The 19,734-nt window shown below is 47.9% G+C and overlaps 1 protein-coding gene across 7 annotated transcripts in view; it reads left to right on the forward strand.

Moving 5' to 3' along the window:
* Window positions 1–1,601: 1,601 nt before the first annotated feature.
* KCNQ2 (potassium voltage-gated channel subfamily Q member 2) overlaps window positions 1,602–19,734 on the forward strand; it is a 109,275-nt gene continuing 91,142 nt past the window's right edge. For all 7 annotated transcript variants that reach the window (XM_077831957.1, XM_077831956.1, XM_077831959.1 and 4 more), the window contains exon 1: window positions 1,602–1,897. In XM_077831957.1, the coding sequence (XP_077688083.1) occupies window positions 1,602–1,897 (296 nt within the window). The remainder of the gene's footprint in view (window positions 1,898–19,734) is intronic.

Below are 19,734 nucleotides of genomic sequence, written 5' to 3' on the forward strand. Positions count from 1 at the left end.
ATAACCTTTTCCCTTTTCCTGCAGAGAAGAGCAAAGTGAGAGACAGTGGTTCCTGGCCTCATCCCCTGTGGAAGAGTGGGGGTGGCCCCTGCTCTCTGCCTTCAACAGAGGGATGGGGGGGGGGGAGAAGTGCCTCCAGTGGCAGGGGCTTTCGTTTGGCTGTTTCCCAAAGAATCAGGGTCTGGCAGGAAAGAACTGGGGGAAGAGGATCCATTTGGGCCTGGGGAGGGGAGCCATTTGTGTGTCTGCATGACGGAGGGGAGTCACTCTGGACCTGGAGTGTGTGTGTGTGTGTGTGTGGGGGGAATAGGGGGCTGGCTTCCTGGCTTGGGAGGGGATACAGTTGTGCATGTTGGGGAGGGGGGGCTGATGGCTAATGAGCAGGGGAGGGCATGCACTCCCCACAGGTGAGTCGACTACACCTTTGGACGGTATACAGCCACTGCTTAATTTGTAATGAACGAGGGGATGGGCTCGTGCCATTTTTTCACTTTCATAACTGACGGGGCAAGCCCAAAGGTGGCAGGGCTATGAACTGCCAAGCCCAGAGATGCTGCGGGGGGGGGGGGTAGGAACTGCCAAGCCCAGAGATGCTGCGGGGGGGGGGGGGGGGGGCTAGGAACTGCCAAGCCCAGAGATGCTGCGGCGGGGGGGGGCGGCGGCTAGGAACTGCCAAGCCCAGAGATGCTGGGGGGGCTAGGAACTGCCAAGCCCAGAGATGCTGGGGGGGGGGGGGGCTAGGAACTGCCAAGCCCAGAGATGCTGCGGGGGGGCTAGGAACTGCCAAGCCCAGAGATGCTGGGGGGGCTAGGAACTGCCAAGCCCAGAGATGCTGGGGGGGGGGGGGGCTAGGAACTGCCAAGCCCAGAGATGCTGCGGGGGGGGGGGTAGGAACTGCCAAGCCCAGAGATGCTGGGGGGGGTGGGGCTAGGAACTGCCAAGCCCAGAGATGCTGGGGGGGGCTAGGGTTAGGAACTGCCAAGCCCAGAGATGCTGGGGGGGGGGGGGGCTAGGAACTGCCAAGCCCAGAGGTGCTGGGGGGGTGGGGGGGCTAGGAATTGCCAGGCCCAGAGGTGCCGGGGCTCAGCCCTGGCACAAATTAAGCCCTGTGTATAGCCGCCTGGATTTTCTTTCTTTAGTTGCAAAGCGCAACGGGGAAAGGAGGAGGAGGATGACACTGAACACCAATAAATCTATCCCCAGGCCCTTTTCATCCGCGGGCTTCCCCAAAGGAGCATGCATGGAAGGCCGGGGGGGGGGGGGATCTTTTGCAAAGCCGGGGGCGGAGGTGCCCCCCCCCGCCCGGCTCCCCCCTCCAGCCCCACCCTGGAGAGGCAGGGAACGCGCGCAGGGCGGGCGGAGCTGCAGCAGGCAGGCGGCGACGGGGGCTGGCCAGGCTGCAGAGCGCCCTTGCGGCTTTTCCTGCTCGAATCTCCGCGCTCCTTGCCCGGCTGCCTCCCCCCGGCCCTGCCATGCCGCTCTCCGGCCCCGGGCTGCTGCCCTGCCCGCCGCCCCTCACCCTACGCCCCCTCTGAAAGCCAGCCAGGATCGGTCCCCTCCCCCACCCCAGCCCGGGCTAACGACCGAGCCCCGGGGAGAGGATGGTGCAGAAATCCCGCAACGGAGGCGTGTACCCGGGTGCGACCGGAGAGAAGAAGCTGAAAGTGGGGTTCGTGGGGCTGGATCCCGGCGCCCCGGATTCCAACCGGGATGGGGCGCTGCTGATCGCCGGCTCGGAGAGCACCAAGCGGGGCAGCATCCTGAGCAAGCCCCGCTCCGGGATCTCCGGGACGGGGAAGCCCCCCAAGAGGAATGCCTTTTACCGCAAGCTGCAGAATTTCCTCTACAACGTGCTGGAGAGACCCCGCGGCTGGGCCTTCATTTACCACGCCTACGTGTGAGTAGCCAGTGCGGGCGCCTTTGCGCAGCCTGCCCCGGGGCCGGAGGCTGGAGGTGGGTGGACAGGGGCCAAGCACGGGGCAGCCCGGGCGGGAGCCGATGCCTGGCAGCTCATCCCCCGGGTGGCTGAAGCCGAGCTGCAGGGGGAGAGGCGATGTGAGCAGAGGAGGAGGGGCGAGCTGCAGGGTGGCAGGGTTTAAGCTGCCTTTATTTTTCCTCCACGCTGGCCTGTCTGCATCTTGCAGCTCGGAAACACCCGCGGAGCCAGCCGGTTTTGTGCCTTCCCTTCCTGAGCCCTGGCTGCCCCAATGCACGGTGCAATTATTAAGAAGGAAGGGGGGGGGACCACCTAAAAAAAAAATCAAACAAGCAGCCCTGCAAAATTGGAGGGTCGCTGACCCCAGGAAGTGTGATTGCGATGATGCACATTTCCCAGCCCTGAACCAGATGCAATACAAACCCGTCTGGTTCTTAGGTGAATACACTCGCCTGGCTCCTTCGCTCGTGTATCTGGGGGCTTGCCTCCTCTCTCTGATCACAATGTGCTGTGGGACAGGCTGTGCTCATTAATCACTAGGCTCTGGTTTAGATGGAGCAGTGGCTGGTTTTTTTGGTCCAGCTGGGAATCAGCCGAGCAATGCTGTTAGCAGCAAGGAACAAAAAATCTGACCCAGGCGCTGCTGTCTGTGCTGGGTCTCCCTTCTCTACCCCACAGTTCTCCCCTTCCTCTATCCCCGGCTTTGATTGATCTGTGTCTGGCACCGTTTTGGCCTGTGGACTGGAAGATATTCACGGGCAGCTGCTAAAGTAGAGCTGCACCAGGGAAGAAAGGCTGATCAGTGTCTGATTCCTGACAGCAGAGAGAGGGAGTGGTAGACAAAGGAGCAGTCCCAAGGCAGGCGTTTGCACTCAGATGCCCTTTATTAGCAAGGAATGTTTGTATCCCACCGATCAGTTGGACGTAAGCGCAGTTGAGCTCCTGTTGTTTGTGGGAATATAAAGGGGATGCCAAGCTGCATGACGTCCTGCTCTGTTACTGCCGCTCCCTTCCCTCTGGGAGTTTCCGTGGTCCTCACCAGGCTCTTCTCCACACCTGCTGTAAGGCGGAGGCATATGTCTGGCTTGTCCTTTTGTTGTGGTAGGTTTTGGGTTTGTTTTGAATTGAGGGTTTGCCTCCTCCTGACCCTGGTTTTCAAAGTTTTTCCCTTTACGTGATGGCGATGGTACCAAAAGGCGTTGGGAGGTGCATTCAGGTGCTCAGCCATTTTGTAGGTGGAAGCATCTCAGAGAGATCTTATTGCTGAGTAAACTTAGACAATGAAATTCTGGCTCCCCTGACATACATGGGAGCATGGGTGTTCACTTCGGTGGGGCCCAGGTTTCTCCCAGAGAGATCATAACTGAGTGAGAAGCAAATCATGCCAATATATCTCAATTTCTCCATTTGGTCTACAATTAGAATACATGTTACCCAATGTTCAGAGCTGCCAAGCACCTTCGGCTCTCATGAGCTTCCAAGTGCTCAGCACTTCCGAAAATCAAGCTTGTACTTTGTGAACAAGCCCTGTGTATGTGTGCACAGGGTACTTGATTGTTAACTACACATAAAGGCAAAATCAATCCTTAGGGGCTGACTCTGTAGCTGCAATGGCCAGTGTGATTGCAGGGGTCAAGATAAAGATGACAAAAGTGGAATGGGATGAAAGCAAAATGGCACATGGCAGGTTAACCCCATGCAAAGAAGCTTTTTTAGTACAAAGAGGATAGTGTAGCTAACCTGTCTGACTCCTGACCTGTGTGATTAATCCAGACAGACACACAGTCCTGAATTTATCTCCTCAGGGCCCTTTTCAGAAACAAAGCTTTGTAATGTCACTTGCTATTCATGAGGGAGTAATGGAAACATCTCAGATTCATGCAGCTACAAACTTTACATCATCTCTCACGGACCTTCCCCAGAGGTGAAATCCAGCCCCATTCAGGGGACCATCACAAGACTTGTACTACTGAAATCCTCAAAACAGGGCTTAAGCGGTAGTTAGACCTTGTGGTAAGTGTCTGAATTTCACCCTGTATGCTCCAGAGGTGGGCCCCATATCGAGGGAATAAATGTCTTTATTTCCACAACCATGTGACGTACCATTGACCACCTCTCCTGAACTTTTCCCACCTATTCCTCTCTCTCAGGAACATTTCAGAGCATTGCAAACCTCCAGGCATTTTGTTTTTTAAATCTCTGCCCCAAAACTGTTTCCCCTCAAGCATCAATCAGGAAAATGCGGTCTAAGCGTATACAGCATTCAGCTGCTGGACCAGTGATCATTTCATGGGCCTACATGTTATGATGCTTCAGATGCGTGTTACACAGTACAGGGAAGCTGGCTATCATTCTAGTCTTTTGGGCCATACATGTACCAGAGAGAGCCCGGGTACGTTGCTCATTTACAGATGTAAAGAACATAATTCACATATAGATGAATGAAAGCCTATGCACCAGTTATGCCCCATTTGTTTTTATAATTATTTATTTGTATTACATTAGTGCCTAGAGAGCCCAAAGAACACTAGTCCCATAGGGCTAGGTGCCGTACCTACGTGTAGTGAGAGACAGTCCTTGCTACAAAGAGGCTACTGTCTAAGTAGGCAAAGCAGACAAAGGGTGAGAGGGTAGAGGCACAGGCAGGTGAAATGACTTGCTCAAGATCACACAGCAGGTCAGTGGCAGAGCTGGGCTCAGAATCCAGGTCTCCTGACTCCCAGTGCGGTGCCCTAGCCACTAGACCTTGCTACCTCACCCGTCAGTTGAACCCTGTTTTGGGAGCACAAGTGGTGCATAGGCCTTTTGCACAGGGGTGATTTTCATCTGCGATGCACATGTGCAGTATTTGACTCAGTTTCCACTGGGGTGGAGCTCTGGGGAGTTTTCATGCGCCATAGTGCAGGTAGTGAGCGCTTCACCCGCTGCAATGAAGGCAGGTGTGTTTGGGTCAGCGATTAGACTCTCAAATATTGTCTCCTTACAGTGAAACGTCATAACACGTTTGTTTCCTACATTGAAAAAATGCACATGGATTCTGTTTTAAATGCAGATAGATGCATTTGCATAGGCAACTCTGTAACAAGTACATCTGGGGCACCACATTTTAGAGTCTGACATCACACAGTGAAGTCAACTATTGTACATCTATGTGCATGGTATGTCCATTTACATAGGCAGGTCTCAGCCAGGATTTTTCTTGTTTTTCCTCGGTTTTGACCCTCACATCTCACACTATGATGATTGTTTAAAAAAAAAAACAAAGGAAATTCAGTCCAAAAATGTAGTTAAAACAGTATTGTGGTTAACTATATGAAAGCCTAATAGTTATGGCACAGCAGCCATATAACAATTGGGTCTAATCTGCTTTGTCCTTTGTGCCATTATTTTCTGTTCCACTCCCCGAGCTGTAATGGCATCCTGGGGCATAGCGGTGCTTTGTCAGCCAATGCTAGCTCTGCATGCTCTTGTTGGACCTGGTCTTCTTTCAGGGATGAATTATGGGATGTGGCAACCCACAGCAGCGTGCTGGCGTTCTCTTGACTTTGTGTGGGTGGCTGGTACTTTGGCTTCAAAAGGTCAGATCCCCTGAATTTCCGCTTGGAGAGGTGAGCAGATAGGCTTCCCAGTGCTGGTGATCAGTTTTCACAGCTGATGATTAGCTCACCACAGGAATCCAGGTGAGATGCCAACGGGTCTACTTCCCTCTGGACATGTGCTGTTGCCCCTTTGTGCCAGTTTGGGGGCAAAAACACACACAATTTTGTGTCTCTATATTGTGATTGATTTTTTGACACCTTCCCCAGGCTAACACAAGGGGTGGCCTGTTCATGGGATATATAATGGGCCTAATTTTCTGACCTTGGCCTTCACTTGTAAACACACAATTTTGCACAAGCTCTTTCATGCACTAACAGCTGAGCATGCAGTGGACAGAATTTTCATGTGCAAAACGGTGTCTGCTGGAGTAAAGGTTGGGTTCTGCCCCGACTGAAAATCAGTCCCATTGTATCTCTGATTTTCATTGGATTATTTCTCTCCTGCCACCTCTGCTTCTCCTGTCAGAGTCTGACCTAAGCAGAATGTGGCCTGATAATGCTTATGTGAAGCCCCACTTAAGTACCAACATAGGCTTTTCCTGGGAGATAGCTGGTGCATAGGCCTTGAATTGGCTCTCTGCACAGAGGTGTGTGGGTGGCTGGCAGTCTGGCTTGAGGTTGTCTTTCACTTTTGCCTATTTCACATATTTCTTCAAATTCCTCTATCTTGCTCACTGTAATCTGTTCACAGGATGCAATATCTAGTATCCTGTCTTCTGACAGTGGCTGGTGCCAAATGCTTCAGAGGGAATGAACAGAACAGGGCAGTTATCGAGTGATCCATCCCCTGTCGTTCATTCCCAGCTTCTGGCAGTCAGAAATTTAGGGACACTCAGAGCATGGGGTTGTGCCTCTGAACGTCTTGGGTAATAGCCATGGATGGACCTGTCCTCCATGAACTTATCTAATTCTCTTCTCAATCCAGTTATACTTTTGGCCTTCACAACATCCCCTGGCAATGAGTTCCACATGTTGACTGTGCATTGTGTGAAGAAGTGCTTCCTTTTGTTTGTTTTAAACCTGTGCTTATTAATTTCATTGGGAGCCCTGGTTCCTGGGTTATGTGAAGGGGTAAATAACACTTCCTTATTCACTTTTTCACACTATTCATGATTTTATAGATCTCTATCATACCCCACCTTAATCATCTCTTTTCCAAGCTGAATAAGTGGGCGTGCCATGAATTTATATAGTGGCATTATGATATTTTGTGTCGCATTATCTATCCCTTTCCTAATGGTTCGTAACATTCTCTTTGTTTCTTTGACTGCCATTGTACATTGAACAGATGTTTTCAGAGAAAGATCTCATTCTTGAGTGGTAACAGCTAATTTAGACCTTATCATTTTATAGGTATAGTTGGGATTCTGTTTTCCAATGTGCATTACTTTGCATTTATCAAGATTGAATTTCATCTGCCATATTGTTGACCAGTCATCCAGTTTTGTGAGATCCCTTTGTAACTCTTCGCAGTTAGCTTTGGACTTAACTACCTTGAGTAATTTTGTATCGTCTGCAAGCTTTGCCACCTCATTGTTTACCCCCTTTTCCAGATCATTTGTGAATATGTTGAACAACACTGGTCCCAGTACAGATCCCCGCTATTTACCTCTCTCCACTGTAAAAATCGATCATTTATTCCTACCCCTTGTTTCCTGTCTTTTAACCAGTTACCGATCCATGAGAGGACCTTCCCTCTTAATCCATGGACTACTTACTTTGCTTAAGAGCCTATGGTGAGGGGCTTTGTCATAGGCTTTCTGAAAGTCCAAGTACACTCTAGTACACATGCTTGTTGACACCCTCAAAAAATTCTAATAGAATACTGAGGCATGATTTTCCTTTACAAAAGCCTCATTGACTCTTCCCCAACATATTGTTTTCTTTCTGGTCTGATGATTCTGTTCTTCACTATAGTTTCAAACAGTTTGCCAGATGCTGAAGTTAGGCTTATCGGTCTGTAATTGCCAGGATCACCTCTGGAGTCTTTTTTAAAAATTGGCATTACATTAGCTATTCTCCAGTCGTCTGGTACAGAAGTTCATTTACGTACTACAGTTAGTAGTTCTGCAATTTCATATTTGAGTTCCTTCAGAACTCTTGGGTGAATCCCATCTGGTCCTGGCGACTTATTACTAGTAAATGTATCACATCACTATGTGCCTCAGGTGGATTTTTTTTTTTTTTTTTAATTTCAGCCAAAATCGTTCATCCATTTCTCAGAACAAGGTTGGGGAAAATACATTGTTTTACCCATGTTAAAAAAAATTACACACATGTTTAATACGTCCATGTTTTGCTCCACTACAGTGTTTGTGAGAGAACAGGGTTAGGTTGGTTCAGTGAAGCCATATCAAATAATGTGACTTTGGTTTTGGAGTGTCTTTCCTACAAAAACGTGGACTCATTTCTGTTGGTGTTGAATTCTCGTAATTCCCATCAAATCAATGTGAGCTGATTCCACTCAGTGCCTGGCAGGATCAGGCCCTTCATCACATAGTATTTTGCACAGTTACAAGTTATTGACCTCACTTATGGCTTCTGGTACTCAAGGGTAAAAAATGGCCTAAGTCTCAAATGAAAATAAGCAAATTATTCTGGTGACCTTAACGTGGTCTCCCTAACATAGTTACAATAGACATTGTTACCTAGTTATAACAGACCTACATTACTAGGGGGATGATTGGCGACCTCACTGCTGCTATATAAAGGTATCACAGATTGGCACAGAGGCATATTGTATATTGGGGGTCTTGCCAGCCCTGTATCTGGCTCAACCCAGTGCTGTTAAATCTTCCATTTCCACAACTTCAGTTATTTAAAGGGACACTAACTAGATTCAAAGTAAAAATAATTGAGCTGCACTGACAGTTACCCCATGGAGAAGAATGGACCCTTGAGATTGCAGAGAAGTACTTTTTCTTTAAATGCGGACCCTCAATTGTCTTTCCTTTCCATCCAGAGTGCAGGGCAGGAGTCATTCTTCCACAATGGAAATGAATGATGCCATGTCCTCGCCTCACTGAACATGCCAAGTGACTTCAGCCCCCCACACAATTTCATCAGCTCTATCGTGGCCAACCGGAGTACGACATCCTATAAAATATAACTTGAAGAAGCTGGGGGATCATATCCATTTATTATATAGCACCAAAATAGAAAATTGTGGACTGCTTGGTGGGAAATATCTCAAGCAGAAGTCATGAGCTGGTGTAGAGAGGAGATTGCTTTATCATAGCTTTTGGGCTTTTTAAATTGCATAACAGCCAATAGGGAGCTAAACTAAGCAGTTTTTCCACCTAAGTGTGCCCTTCTTGCCAAGAAGGCTAACGGCACTTTGGGCTGTATAAGTAGGGGCATTGCCAGCAGATCAGGGGACATGATCGTTCCCCTCTATTCGACATTGGTGAGGCCTCATCTGGAGTACTGTGTCCAGTTTTGGGCCCCGCACTACAAGAAGGATGTGGAAAAATTGGAAAGCGCCCAGCGGAGGGCAACAAAAATGATTAGGGGACTGGAACACATGACTTATGAGGAGAGGCTGAGGGAACTGAGATTGTTTAGTCTGTGGAAGAGAAGAATGAGGGGGGATTTGATAGCTGCTTTCAACTATCTGAAAGGGGGTTCCAAAGAGGGTGGAACTTGACTGTTCTCAGTGGTAGCAGATGACAGAACAAGGAGTAACGGTTTCAAGTTGCAGTGGGGGAGGTTTAGGTTGGATATTAGGAAAAACTTTTTCACTAGGAGGGTGGTGAAGCACTGGAATGTGTTACCTAGGGAGGTGGTGGAATCTCCTTCCTTAGAGGTTTTTAAGGTCAGGCTTGACAAAGCCCTGGCTGGGATGATTTAGCTGGGGATTGGTCCTGCTTTGAGCAGGGGGTTGGAGTAGATGACCTCCTGAGGTCCCTTCCAACCCTGATATTCTATGATTCTGTGATTCTGTCCACCAGCTCTGTCTGGCTTCAGTGTTTCTAAGGTGCTGTTGGCATCTTAGAACCTTTCTCCCCTAAAGCCAACTCTTTGGTTATAACTAGGGTCGCTTGCTGACCAACTTTTTAAAGTTATTTTTCTGACTTCCCCCCCTCCAAAAACCCTAAACCACAAAAAAAAAAAAAGAGACTCTTCTAACAAATGTTATAATCAGCAATTCATGTGGAGTATTGTGTACACTCTGCACCGGGGGTGGCCAACCTGGGGCTCTGGAGCCACATGTGGCTCTTCAGAAGTTAACATGCGGCTCCTTGTCTAGGCACCGACTCTGGGGCTGGAGCTAGAGGCGTCAACTTTCCAGTGTGCCGGGGGGTGGTCACTGCTCAACCCCTGGCTCTGCCATGGGCCCTGCCCCCACTCCACCCCTTCCCACCCTCTCCCCTGAGCCTGCCGTGCCCTCGCTCCCCCACCCCCCAGGACCTCTTGCACACCACGAAACAGCTGGTCGGGAGGTGCGGGAAGGGACGGGAAGGTGCTGATCAGCGGGGCTGCCGGTGGTCGGGAAGCACTGGGAGGGGGGTTGGAGGGGAAGCTGCTGGTGACATATTACTGTGACTCTTTGGCAATGTACATTAGTAAATTCTGGCTCCTTCTGAGGCTCAGGTTGGCCACCCCTGCTCTGCACAGTGGAAGCCCCAGAAGTTCTTTCAGAGGGAGCCCAAGCTCACTAACTAATCGAAGTCCCAGAAATTTGCTGACATTCTTGATGGCTGTGGCACATGCGCAAAGAAATAATGCAAAAAGCAGCAAACCCCGTAGATCCATGTCGTTTTGCGCTGTAACAGACACCTGGTGGGGAAACAGGGTTTGCAGGGGGAAGAGGTTGCGGGCAGGGATGGGGAATGTTAAGGATATAGTATCCCTTTAAGATTTAAAGGAAGAGAAAGGGCAGTCAGGATGAAATCCATTATTTCAAGGTTGGCTGTGTAACCCCCGTGTTTTTAAGCATTTACAATGGGACTACTCCTAGGGGTAAGTGCTCTCTGGTGTGTGGAAGAGAAATGGACCCTTAGGATGTCACATGGGGGTAAGAAGCAATCAAATGAATTTAAGAAAGGGCTGAATACCATGAAATTAACTAGGATGACCAGATGTCCCGATTTTATAGGACAGTCCCGATATTTGGGGCTCTCTCTTATATAGGCACCTATTACCCCCCATCCCCTGTCCCAGTTTTTCGCACTTGCTATCTGGTCACCCTAAAATTAACTGACTACAGAATCACTCCCCATGTGAATGGGTGGGATCCCTATTTCTTGAGACATTTAAAATTTCCTTGGATTCCACGGGAGGTTATGTCTTGTAGGGACCAATCTAACTCATGCCCTCTATAGAAAGATAATGTCTTGTAAGGGATAGTCTTACTCCGGCGGTGGGGAATGGATTAGATGGTCTCATAGTTCTTTTTTTCTCTCTCGTTGCTGTGCTTCTCTGAGAGTGTTTGGAAGATACACCACGAATGATGTGTATGAAGCTTAGTTGACATACAGCCTTGGATATAGTCTGAACCTTAAAGAGCCCTGTCTTGAGTGTTCTGTTAGACCCATGACAGATGGTTCTACAGGCTCTCGTGGAGTGGAACTGGTTAGCAACCTTGATGTGTTGCAGCTATGCACTTGCATGGCATGTGCTCAGTCAAAACCTGCTGAGACTGATGCCCTTTGCTTTGCTGTTAGAGTTCGAGCTGGATTACAGAAGACAAGTCACTCAGAGAAGCTGCTGTTTTGATGAGCTAAAAACAGATTAATAGTGTCAGTGAGATACTCAGTTGTTTCAACTCAGACAGTGTGTCAACAGGTGCCCCAAAGCAGAGTACCAATATGTCCTGTGTGGATCATGCATCTTAAAAAGGATGCAGTCAGAGGGCCCGTGGTGCTCAGATACTCCGGGGGTGAGGACGGTAGAAGAACTGAAATGGAACAGGAATCGAAAACAGAATCTGATTTTGATATGCAAACTAAAAACCAGACTGACAAGACTTTGCCAAACCTAGCCCCAGCCCAGGTTTGGTCCATCTCTATAGAAACTAGACGTGGGTTCGATACAGAGCCATTGTTCCAAACTCCCTGACATTCAGGCAACATGAGATCTAGAGCTGGGCCTCCCCAGGCTTTGATTTTCAAAGCCTAAACCCAGCTGATGAGGTTTTGAGAAACCAAACCAACCACTGGTGCTGCTCAGCTCAGTGCATGAGGTGTTCTGGACAAAGGGAACTTTACAACAGACCCCAATAAAAATGTGGGAGAGAATGCAGGAGTACAGAAATGTGGGAACGTGTGATAAGGAATCAATTTCTATGGAACTACTATGTATTATGAGTTATTATTATTTTGTTATTAATTTATTAATCACTATAGCGCTTAATAACCCTCAATCAAGGCCCCATTGTTCTGGGTGCGGTACAAATATGTAGCAAAGAGACAGTCTCAAAGACCTTACTCTCTAAACACGTGATGAGAGACAACAGTTGGAGATGGATAGAGAAATGAGGGGAAGGACAAGGTTACAGTGATAAAGTAAGGAGCAGTCACAGCCTGCCTGCTTACTAACCATTGTACTAAGAGGAATTGGTTGCAGGATCAAGTGAATCATGAGACATTCGGCACTTTGTCTCTTGGAGAACTGAGGTTTATTTTCCCTTCTGAGTGTGTGTGGACTGGCCAGTAGTTTGAAAGGAGGAGACCCTCTTAGTTATGAACTTTCAGGCCAGTGGATTTCCGGATGCCTCGTTTGTAAACGGACTCCTGCTTTCCTGAAATCTTTGTTTTATGCTGCTCTCTTCTTATAACTTTGCCACCTAGGGAGGTGACAAAATCATGGCGAAATACAGCTGAGATAGCTGAAGTTATTGCTGTGTACTGCAACAGCTTACAGCAGTAGGGCAGTAGATAAGAACACAGTTTCTGCTGATGGGCTGTCAATCCCTATGAAGTTATTACCACACACAGGGGAAAAACATTACCATAAAATACTGACATATAAGGTGACTCACATGTACAGAAACTACCCCGTCTCATATTTCAAGAACCAGTAAACATGGGAGCTTGTTTCCTAGTAGACACCCAGCCCATCTCTTTATTGCGATATCCGTTCAGTGCAGCTGAAGGGTAATTTCAATACCCAATGCAACAGGACAACATAAAAGTCAAAGAAAAGATTAATTAACTTAATCTGTAGTAAAAAGTAATGATAATCCATATTTATTATGCTAACAGTGTCCCCAACTGAAACAAGAGCTCCGTTGTGGTGCTGCTCATACACATCGTAGCGACCGTCCAGCACCCAAAGAGCTTACAGTATCAAAAAGACAAGACAGATGAAAGACAGGAGAAAGGGCTGCAGCAGACAGCTATCAGGATGGTTTCTGCCCAAACATCATCTTAGTTCCACTCTACCTTTCGATGTTATTTCTGTTTTGTTTTTTTTCTGTTTTGGTTTGTGGGGTTTGCAAAAGAATTTCTGAGTTCTTGCAGCTGAGGTCGGGGGAGGAGAAGGCAGGAGGAGGGGAGCTAATAGGAATGTGGAATGGTAAAGAAGAAGCTAATAGGAATGTGGAATGGTAAAGACAACCCAATAGGAAATTGGTGATGATTGCTGATGATGATCCTGAACATCCTGCTCAGGAATAACGTAGTCATAAAGAATGGGGAGTCCTTGTGGCACCTTAGAGACTAACAAATTTATCTGGGCATAAGTTTTGTGGGCTAAAACCCACTTCATCAGATGCATGGAGTGGTAAATACAGTAGGGAGGTATAAATACACAGCATACGAAAAGATGGGAGGTGCCTTACCAAGTGTGTGTGTGTGGGGGGGGGGTCAGTGCTAACGAGCCAATTCAATTAAGGGGGAAGTGGGCTATTCTCAACAGTTGACAAGAAGGGGTGGAAATCACTTTTGTAGTGCTAATGAGGCCAATGTAAATAAGGTGGCCCATTTCAAACAATTGACAAGAAGGTGTGAGTATCAGCAGGGGGAAATTAGTTTTTGTAGTGATGTGTCCCAGCAGAAACTCCTATTTATGTTGGGCTGGTGCAATGTAGAATAACAATACTCCAGTAACAAAACATCGACTGATCTTATCTGGCTTTAGCAGTGGACCTGTGCGTGTGGTGAGATTGGTCCGGTCTCTGCAATTCGAATAAATGCGATGTGTGCACGTACGCTTTTTGTGGGTTTGTACAGAGCTTATGACAATGGGCTCCTAGGAGCTACTTCCATACAAATAATAAATAGTCATAATAATAATTAATGCAAATACCTGAAGGTAGGCTCAGAAGAAGAAAGGTTTTTTTTAATCACGGATTCATTTTATTTATTGCTCTTGCCCGTTTAGAAATGCGAGCATGATATTGATGGCTCAGCGTTTAATAAAGGGAAGGGTAAGAGAAGTGAAACAAAACCACCAGTTCTGTTTTGTGCTGCTGTTTTACGATGGATTCTGCAGCTAGGTGTGCTTTCGAATTTGCCCAACCAAAGTACACAGTGAAATTAGTAGTGCAATTGATGTCTAACACCCTGATCCAGCCAAACCGTACATGTGTTGCAGTTACAGAACCTGTGCTAAGTAACGAGGACCAAAGTGTCACAGTAGAAAAGCTAGGGCCGTTGGAGCAGGTGGGAGTATCAGGCTGATGTAGCTGTTGAGCTGGTAGGTCATTGTTTTGCTTTCCTTTCATAAATCCTTCTTGTTTCGATGTGTCTGACCCCGTGGAACTGCAGTTCAGAGTTTGGAAGAGCAAGAAATGGTCTCGTCCATGTAGAGTGACCAGACAGGAAGTGTGAAAAATCGGGACAGGGGGTAGGGAGGTAATAGGCACCTATATAAGACACAGCCCCAAATATCGGGACTGCCCCTATAAAATCGGGACATCTGGTCACCCTACATCCATGTACTGGATTCCCAAATACCTGCAGCATATCCAGCTTCCATCAGGAAGTGAGGCCCTTTTTTAGCTAATGGCAGTGAGTGTTCATCCTAAAGCTGCATTCATACCCAATTAGGCATTTCCTTCTGAGCCAGCTGGGAGAGTCCTCGTATTATTATGTCTTAAAACTAAATTGCTAGTCTTCATGTGGGCTGCACAGCGGAAGCCTGGGGGACTGAGGAATTTAATAATCTGTGCAAAACAAACTTTGTTAATGTGACCTTATGGTTGAGGAGTCAGACACACATTGTGCTTCCCCCAGCGGCTGGGATCTCACTCTCTTTTGCACATGTCCATTATCTTATATTAGGGACCATTGTGTAGAACGTGTGTCTCTGTATATGCAATGCAGTCAGGCTCTGGTTACTATGACAATCGGACAGATACCAATATCATTGTTGTTCTATCTCTGAAGAGATGCTCAGTTACTTTGGGGAGGAGCACAATATAAAAACCTAGATAAAGACATACTATTTTCTGACCTCTTTGCATTTAAATTCTCCATCAGAAATTGCATTCCCAGAGGTCTTTGCATTGGATTTCCTTGGTTTTCCCTTTTCTAATAAATAAAAAGAACTGTAAGCAATGGCACACTGACATCTCACATCAATTATCAGAGTCAATAGGTGGTGTGAGATTCAGATGATCACATATCCAGATAAATACACTTTTAAGTGAACAGTTTTACTAGCCTCGGGTCATTGCAAAGTCTGACAGTTAACTGATCTGACTGGAACACAAATAGAGAGCTAGGGTTGGGAGCTGGAACACACCCTCTTGCAGTAAAATCCATGGGAGGAGGTTAAGGGTAAAAACCCCATGAAGAGCCTTTTGTGGATCCTTGGTTATTCCATTGCGGGGGGACTGAGTTTGTCCCCAGGGAAGGAGCTGCAGGGTCCATCCCTTGGAGGATCCCCAGGGAGCTTCTGTAGAAAGTCAGGGCTACCTGACCTCCCACGTTGACTTTATGCCCCAGCTGGCCTTCCCCCGTGATTCAATTAAGCTGTACTATCAAAAACACCTTAGGCTGTCTTACCTTTTCTGGCTGGGGGACAATGTTTCCCTGACCCCAATCCCACTCAGTGTGGGGCTGCATCTCCCCCCACCAAGAGGGCTTCACTGGTCCTAAAAAGGGGGGAAGGATAGTACTTTGGAGACACCTGGGCACCTCTCCCTTTTGCACTATTTGGGGGAATCAGTACCCAAAGGGTGTCCCGGTGTATGGGCATGATCTAGCCCTAGATTCTGATCTCAGGCTTACTGGTATAAATCCAGAGCCACCCCAAGGACTGGAGCGGAGTGGTCTGGCTAGAGACCAGTCTCTGAACTCACAGTCTTGCCCATCACCCTTTAAAAACAGAGTTTCACTCCATGATGTGCAGCACCTTCTGGATATGATACTGGGACCTCTTCCGCTGGGTTCTTTTCTTGGGAGATTGGGTTCACATTGCTGTGGAGGGGCTGACAGCGAGGTAGCAAATTAGCACCATCCAGAAAATCATTGACACCAAGGTTTTTTTTAGCTGTGAGGTGCTAAGTCATGAAAATGCAACTTGATGAGGAAAAATAGCTCTCTTTACCTTTCTGCTGAGTATTGTAGCTTGTAACTGCTTTGAAGGGAAGCCATCTCAGCCTCCCTCCAGCAGCGTCATGGAAACAGGAACAGAGATGCTTTTGAAGGGACCAGTCCATGTGATACAAGACAGAGACACCACAGGGAGCCGTTCCTGAGGCGCACAGGGGAAGGGGTGTCTGCTGCCTTTCCCAGGTGTTGAAAGCTGCCTTTCTTAGTCAGGGTCTTGGGAGAGGCTGGGGCAGAGACTGGGAGGGTTGGAGTACAGGCACCATGTTGTGGTATATACATGGATGTGGTGGGTGTGGGAAACTTCTCAGTGTGCAACATGGGGAGTTTGATGCACCAGGAGGCAGAGGTGCAGATGGGACCCTGTGCTTGCTGCATGGAGAAATTAACCCTTTGTTTGTTTATTCATTCTGAGTAGTTCACAAGAGACCACAAAAATCAAAGGGCCCAGTCCTGAAATCATGTGCTCATGTTTCCATTAAGTGTGGCTAGGATCCGGCCCAGTGCTAACAGCTGGGTGTTTTAATGGTACTCCACCATTTGTTAGCTTGACTCTTAGCATATTGCAATTTGCTAATGGAGGGAAGGGAAGGAGAGTTCTAGAAAACAGCATTCTTTGTACAATGGAAAAGAGATATGATTTGACGTCTCCTCTTGCCTGCCCCTCTAGGACACCCGGTCTGCGTTCCCCTAATGAGCTAAGAGTCACATTTGCAGAAGGCTGATGTTTCACAAGTTACGATGAGTGATCCAGAATGAACTAATGAACCTTAGCCTGTGAATTCCTGTGTCCCAAGCCTGAGCCAGAGAGAGTTTAACACGTAGATGCCTGAAATATGATTTTCCACCCCGTTTTCCAGCCTGGGGAGCTGTGGTGGTGCTCACTCACTCTTGGATCAGTGTGGGACGTTGCCACTATCTCCAACTTCAGAGCCCCGTGCTGGCTGCCTGCCTCTGAATTCACTGGCCAATTTCCAAGTGCACCTTGGCGAGATAATGTCTTGAATATGAACAGCTGGTCCTGCCCTGCTCACCAAGCCTTCCCCGCCCCTCCCGCCCCCCAGGTTCCCAGAGATCTCTCAGTGGCCTGCATGTGACCTGTGTGAAGTGACACGTTTAAGAGACATGACAGTAGCTCTTTACCAGGCTGCCCCAGTGTGTTATAGCTGGTGCAGGGGAGACAATTCCAAAGGAGTAATTTATTCAGTGAATTTTGCCACTTTGCAAACTCTCTGCAGAGAGAATGCAGTCTTCTCAGATTTACCCATAGTTCCATTCAATCTGGCCAATACCCAGGTGCCTCCTGATCTGCTTTCCATAGCTGGAGCTTTGATTCGGGCCCACCTCTTGCAGGGAGAACAGGCAGTTCTTTAAACTACCGTGGAGAAATTCATTACGCGAATGGAATGTCATTTCCCCTCCAAATCCGAAGTGGCCTATTGGCAGGACCCAAATCCCAATGTGGCGTAAGCATACACCAGCAGCTGGAGAGGAGCCTTCCCCTGCAATGCGTTAACCAGCATCTCATGAGCTGCGGGCCGCTCTGCAAGCCTCCATGTGGAGCTGGATCTTGGGAAGGCGAAAGACAGTGAGTCAGCAGAAAGCTGGCCCAGGAAGAAGCCAAGCCAGCTTGAACCTGGCTGGGTGGTTCAGTGATTTCTCATTTGCTGAAGGCCTTGCAGAAATTAAATGAAGTTTAATGGAAGCTAAATTTTCCCCACTCTGCTATTTCTAGCTGGTGTGGAGCGGGGAGGGAAAGGAATTAACTTAATGGGATACAGAGGAAAAGAAACTGCACAGCCCCTCTCATTAGTGCAATGGAAACAGAATTTGCTCCTCATGGCAGTGCAAGGTAGCGACCCCTTATTTATGGGAAATATACCATGGGCAACACTTGATAAGCAGCTATTGAGAGTAGCTTTACAATCTGGGGAGAGGCAGGCTGATGATTCCATCCATCAGAACAATGCACAGCTGTTCTTTGTTCATTGCTTTTTAGCACTATTGTCATCCTTAATTTATAGCACATACAGATTCCCAGTGAGGTCAAAATAGCTCCCTGCTAGGAGAAGGAAAAGGAATGAGAGAGAGCGAGCGATTATAAAATATCTGTGTGATATTTGTCATGCTAGGGGACAGAATTCCCAGACAGGCTGAGCATATCTAGGAGTCTGCTGTTGAGCCGCCAAGGAGACCTCTCTAAGATGCTACAAAGTGAAGGTGACTCACCGGCTTAGTTGGGAGCAAAGAATCAGGATGCCTCAGCAGAGGGCTGTGCTACAAAAACTGAAACATTTTATTTTCGAATGGGTTTCTTATATTTTGGGTAAATGAGATGTGCAAAGTCTGAGCCATTGCCAGCAAGTCAATAGCAAAGAGAAGGCCACGTGTCTGATGCGGGTGCAGCGTGATCCAGGTGGCAGTGCCGGATGTGGGCGTGTGCTCCTGTCACACAACAGCGTTGTGCACTATGGTCAGACCCTGGCAGCGGTCTGCATCAGTGGCAAGTGTTGGTGCACTTCAGTGTCTACACATGCTATGCTTTAGGTAGCTATTTCAGTGTGACCTGTCTGGGTCTGTTACTCTGCAGCTGGGAGCGAATCTCCCAGGCCAGGTAGACAGACTCATGCTGGCAGGGCGGTAGTGAGCTCGCTATAACTGGCAATGTGGACGTTCCCGCCCAGGCGGAAGCTCGGACTCTCCAGCCCACCTGACCCCAGAGGCTGCAGAGCTGCAACATCCACGTTGACATTTTCCAAGCACTAGCTCAGGCTCCACTAGCACAAGGTTCAGGAGCTGGTGGGAGCCTCTCGACCCGGGCAGGGGGGCTCGCTCCCAGCGGCAGGGCAAACATACACAGAGGGCCCTCCTCACGGTGGGAGGTCAGCGCTTCCCAGGTATTTATGGATTTAGCCTCAACCCGCAACTCCATGTGGGAGGGAAACATTATTATCCCCATTATCTGAGGCACAGAGCGACTAAGTGCCTTGCCCAAGGTCACTCAGGAAATCTGTGGCAGAGCCAGGAACTGACCCTGTCCTGAGTCCCATGCTCTAACCACAAGATCATCCATCCTCTGATGACAATACTAATCTCCACTGAGATTAGAACACTGGCCAAAACGTATCTCTTGTCCAAGGCCTTCCCAGACCTCTAATTAGTAAATAAGTACTTTGAGCTCCATTATTAAAGCTGTTATGAAACAGCTAGTTCTCAGCATGGAAGATCTCCCCTTTTCCTAACTAAACAACCCGTGACCACAGCAAACATACAGCTTCATCTGCCTCTGGGATGTACAATGAATGGAATTAAAAAAAATTAATCTGATCTGTAATGATGGATATTTAAAGTAAAGAGATAATGTGAGGGGACTGTGCAAAGAGAGTGGTTAGGCTTTCAGTGTATGCGGAATCTGTGGGAAAAAGTTTCTTGCCTGTTTCCTTTAACTTAAAAAAATAACAGATAAAATTATTGGGTTTATCTGTCAACAGTGTCTGCTTGATTTATGGAGAAACCATCTCTATTGTATCTAAGCATTCCCTCCTGATAGCATCCTAAAATTCACTCACGACTCCTTTTTACTTCACTGCCCCTGAGTGATAATGCCTTGAATATCTCATGGAAAATAAATGATGGACCCAGGATGGACTCAGAGCAAGCAGCATATCACTGGGGGTGAACAGCATGGCGTTTAACAGTG

This window comes from Eretmochelys imbricata, chromosome 13, assembly GCF_965152235.1.
Source record: "Eretmochelys imbricata isolate rEreImb1 chromosome 13, rEreImb1.hap1, whole genome shotgun sequence".
NCBI classification, from domain to species: domain Eukaryota; kingdom Metazoa; phylum Chordata; order Testudines; family Cheloniidae; genus Eretmochelys; species Eretmochelys imbricata.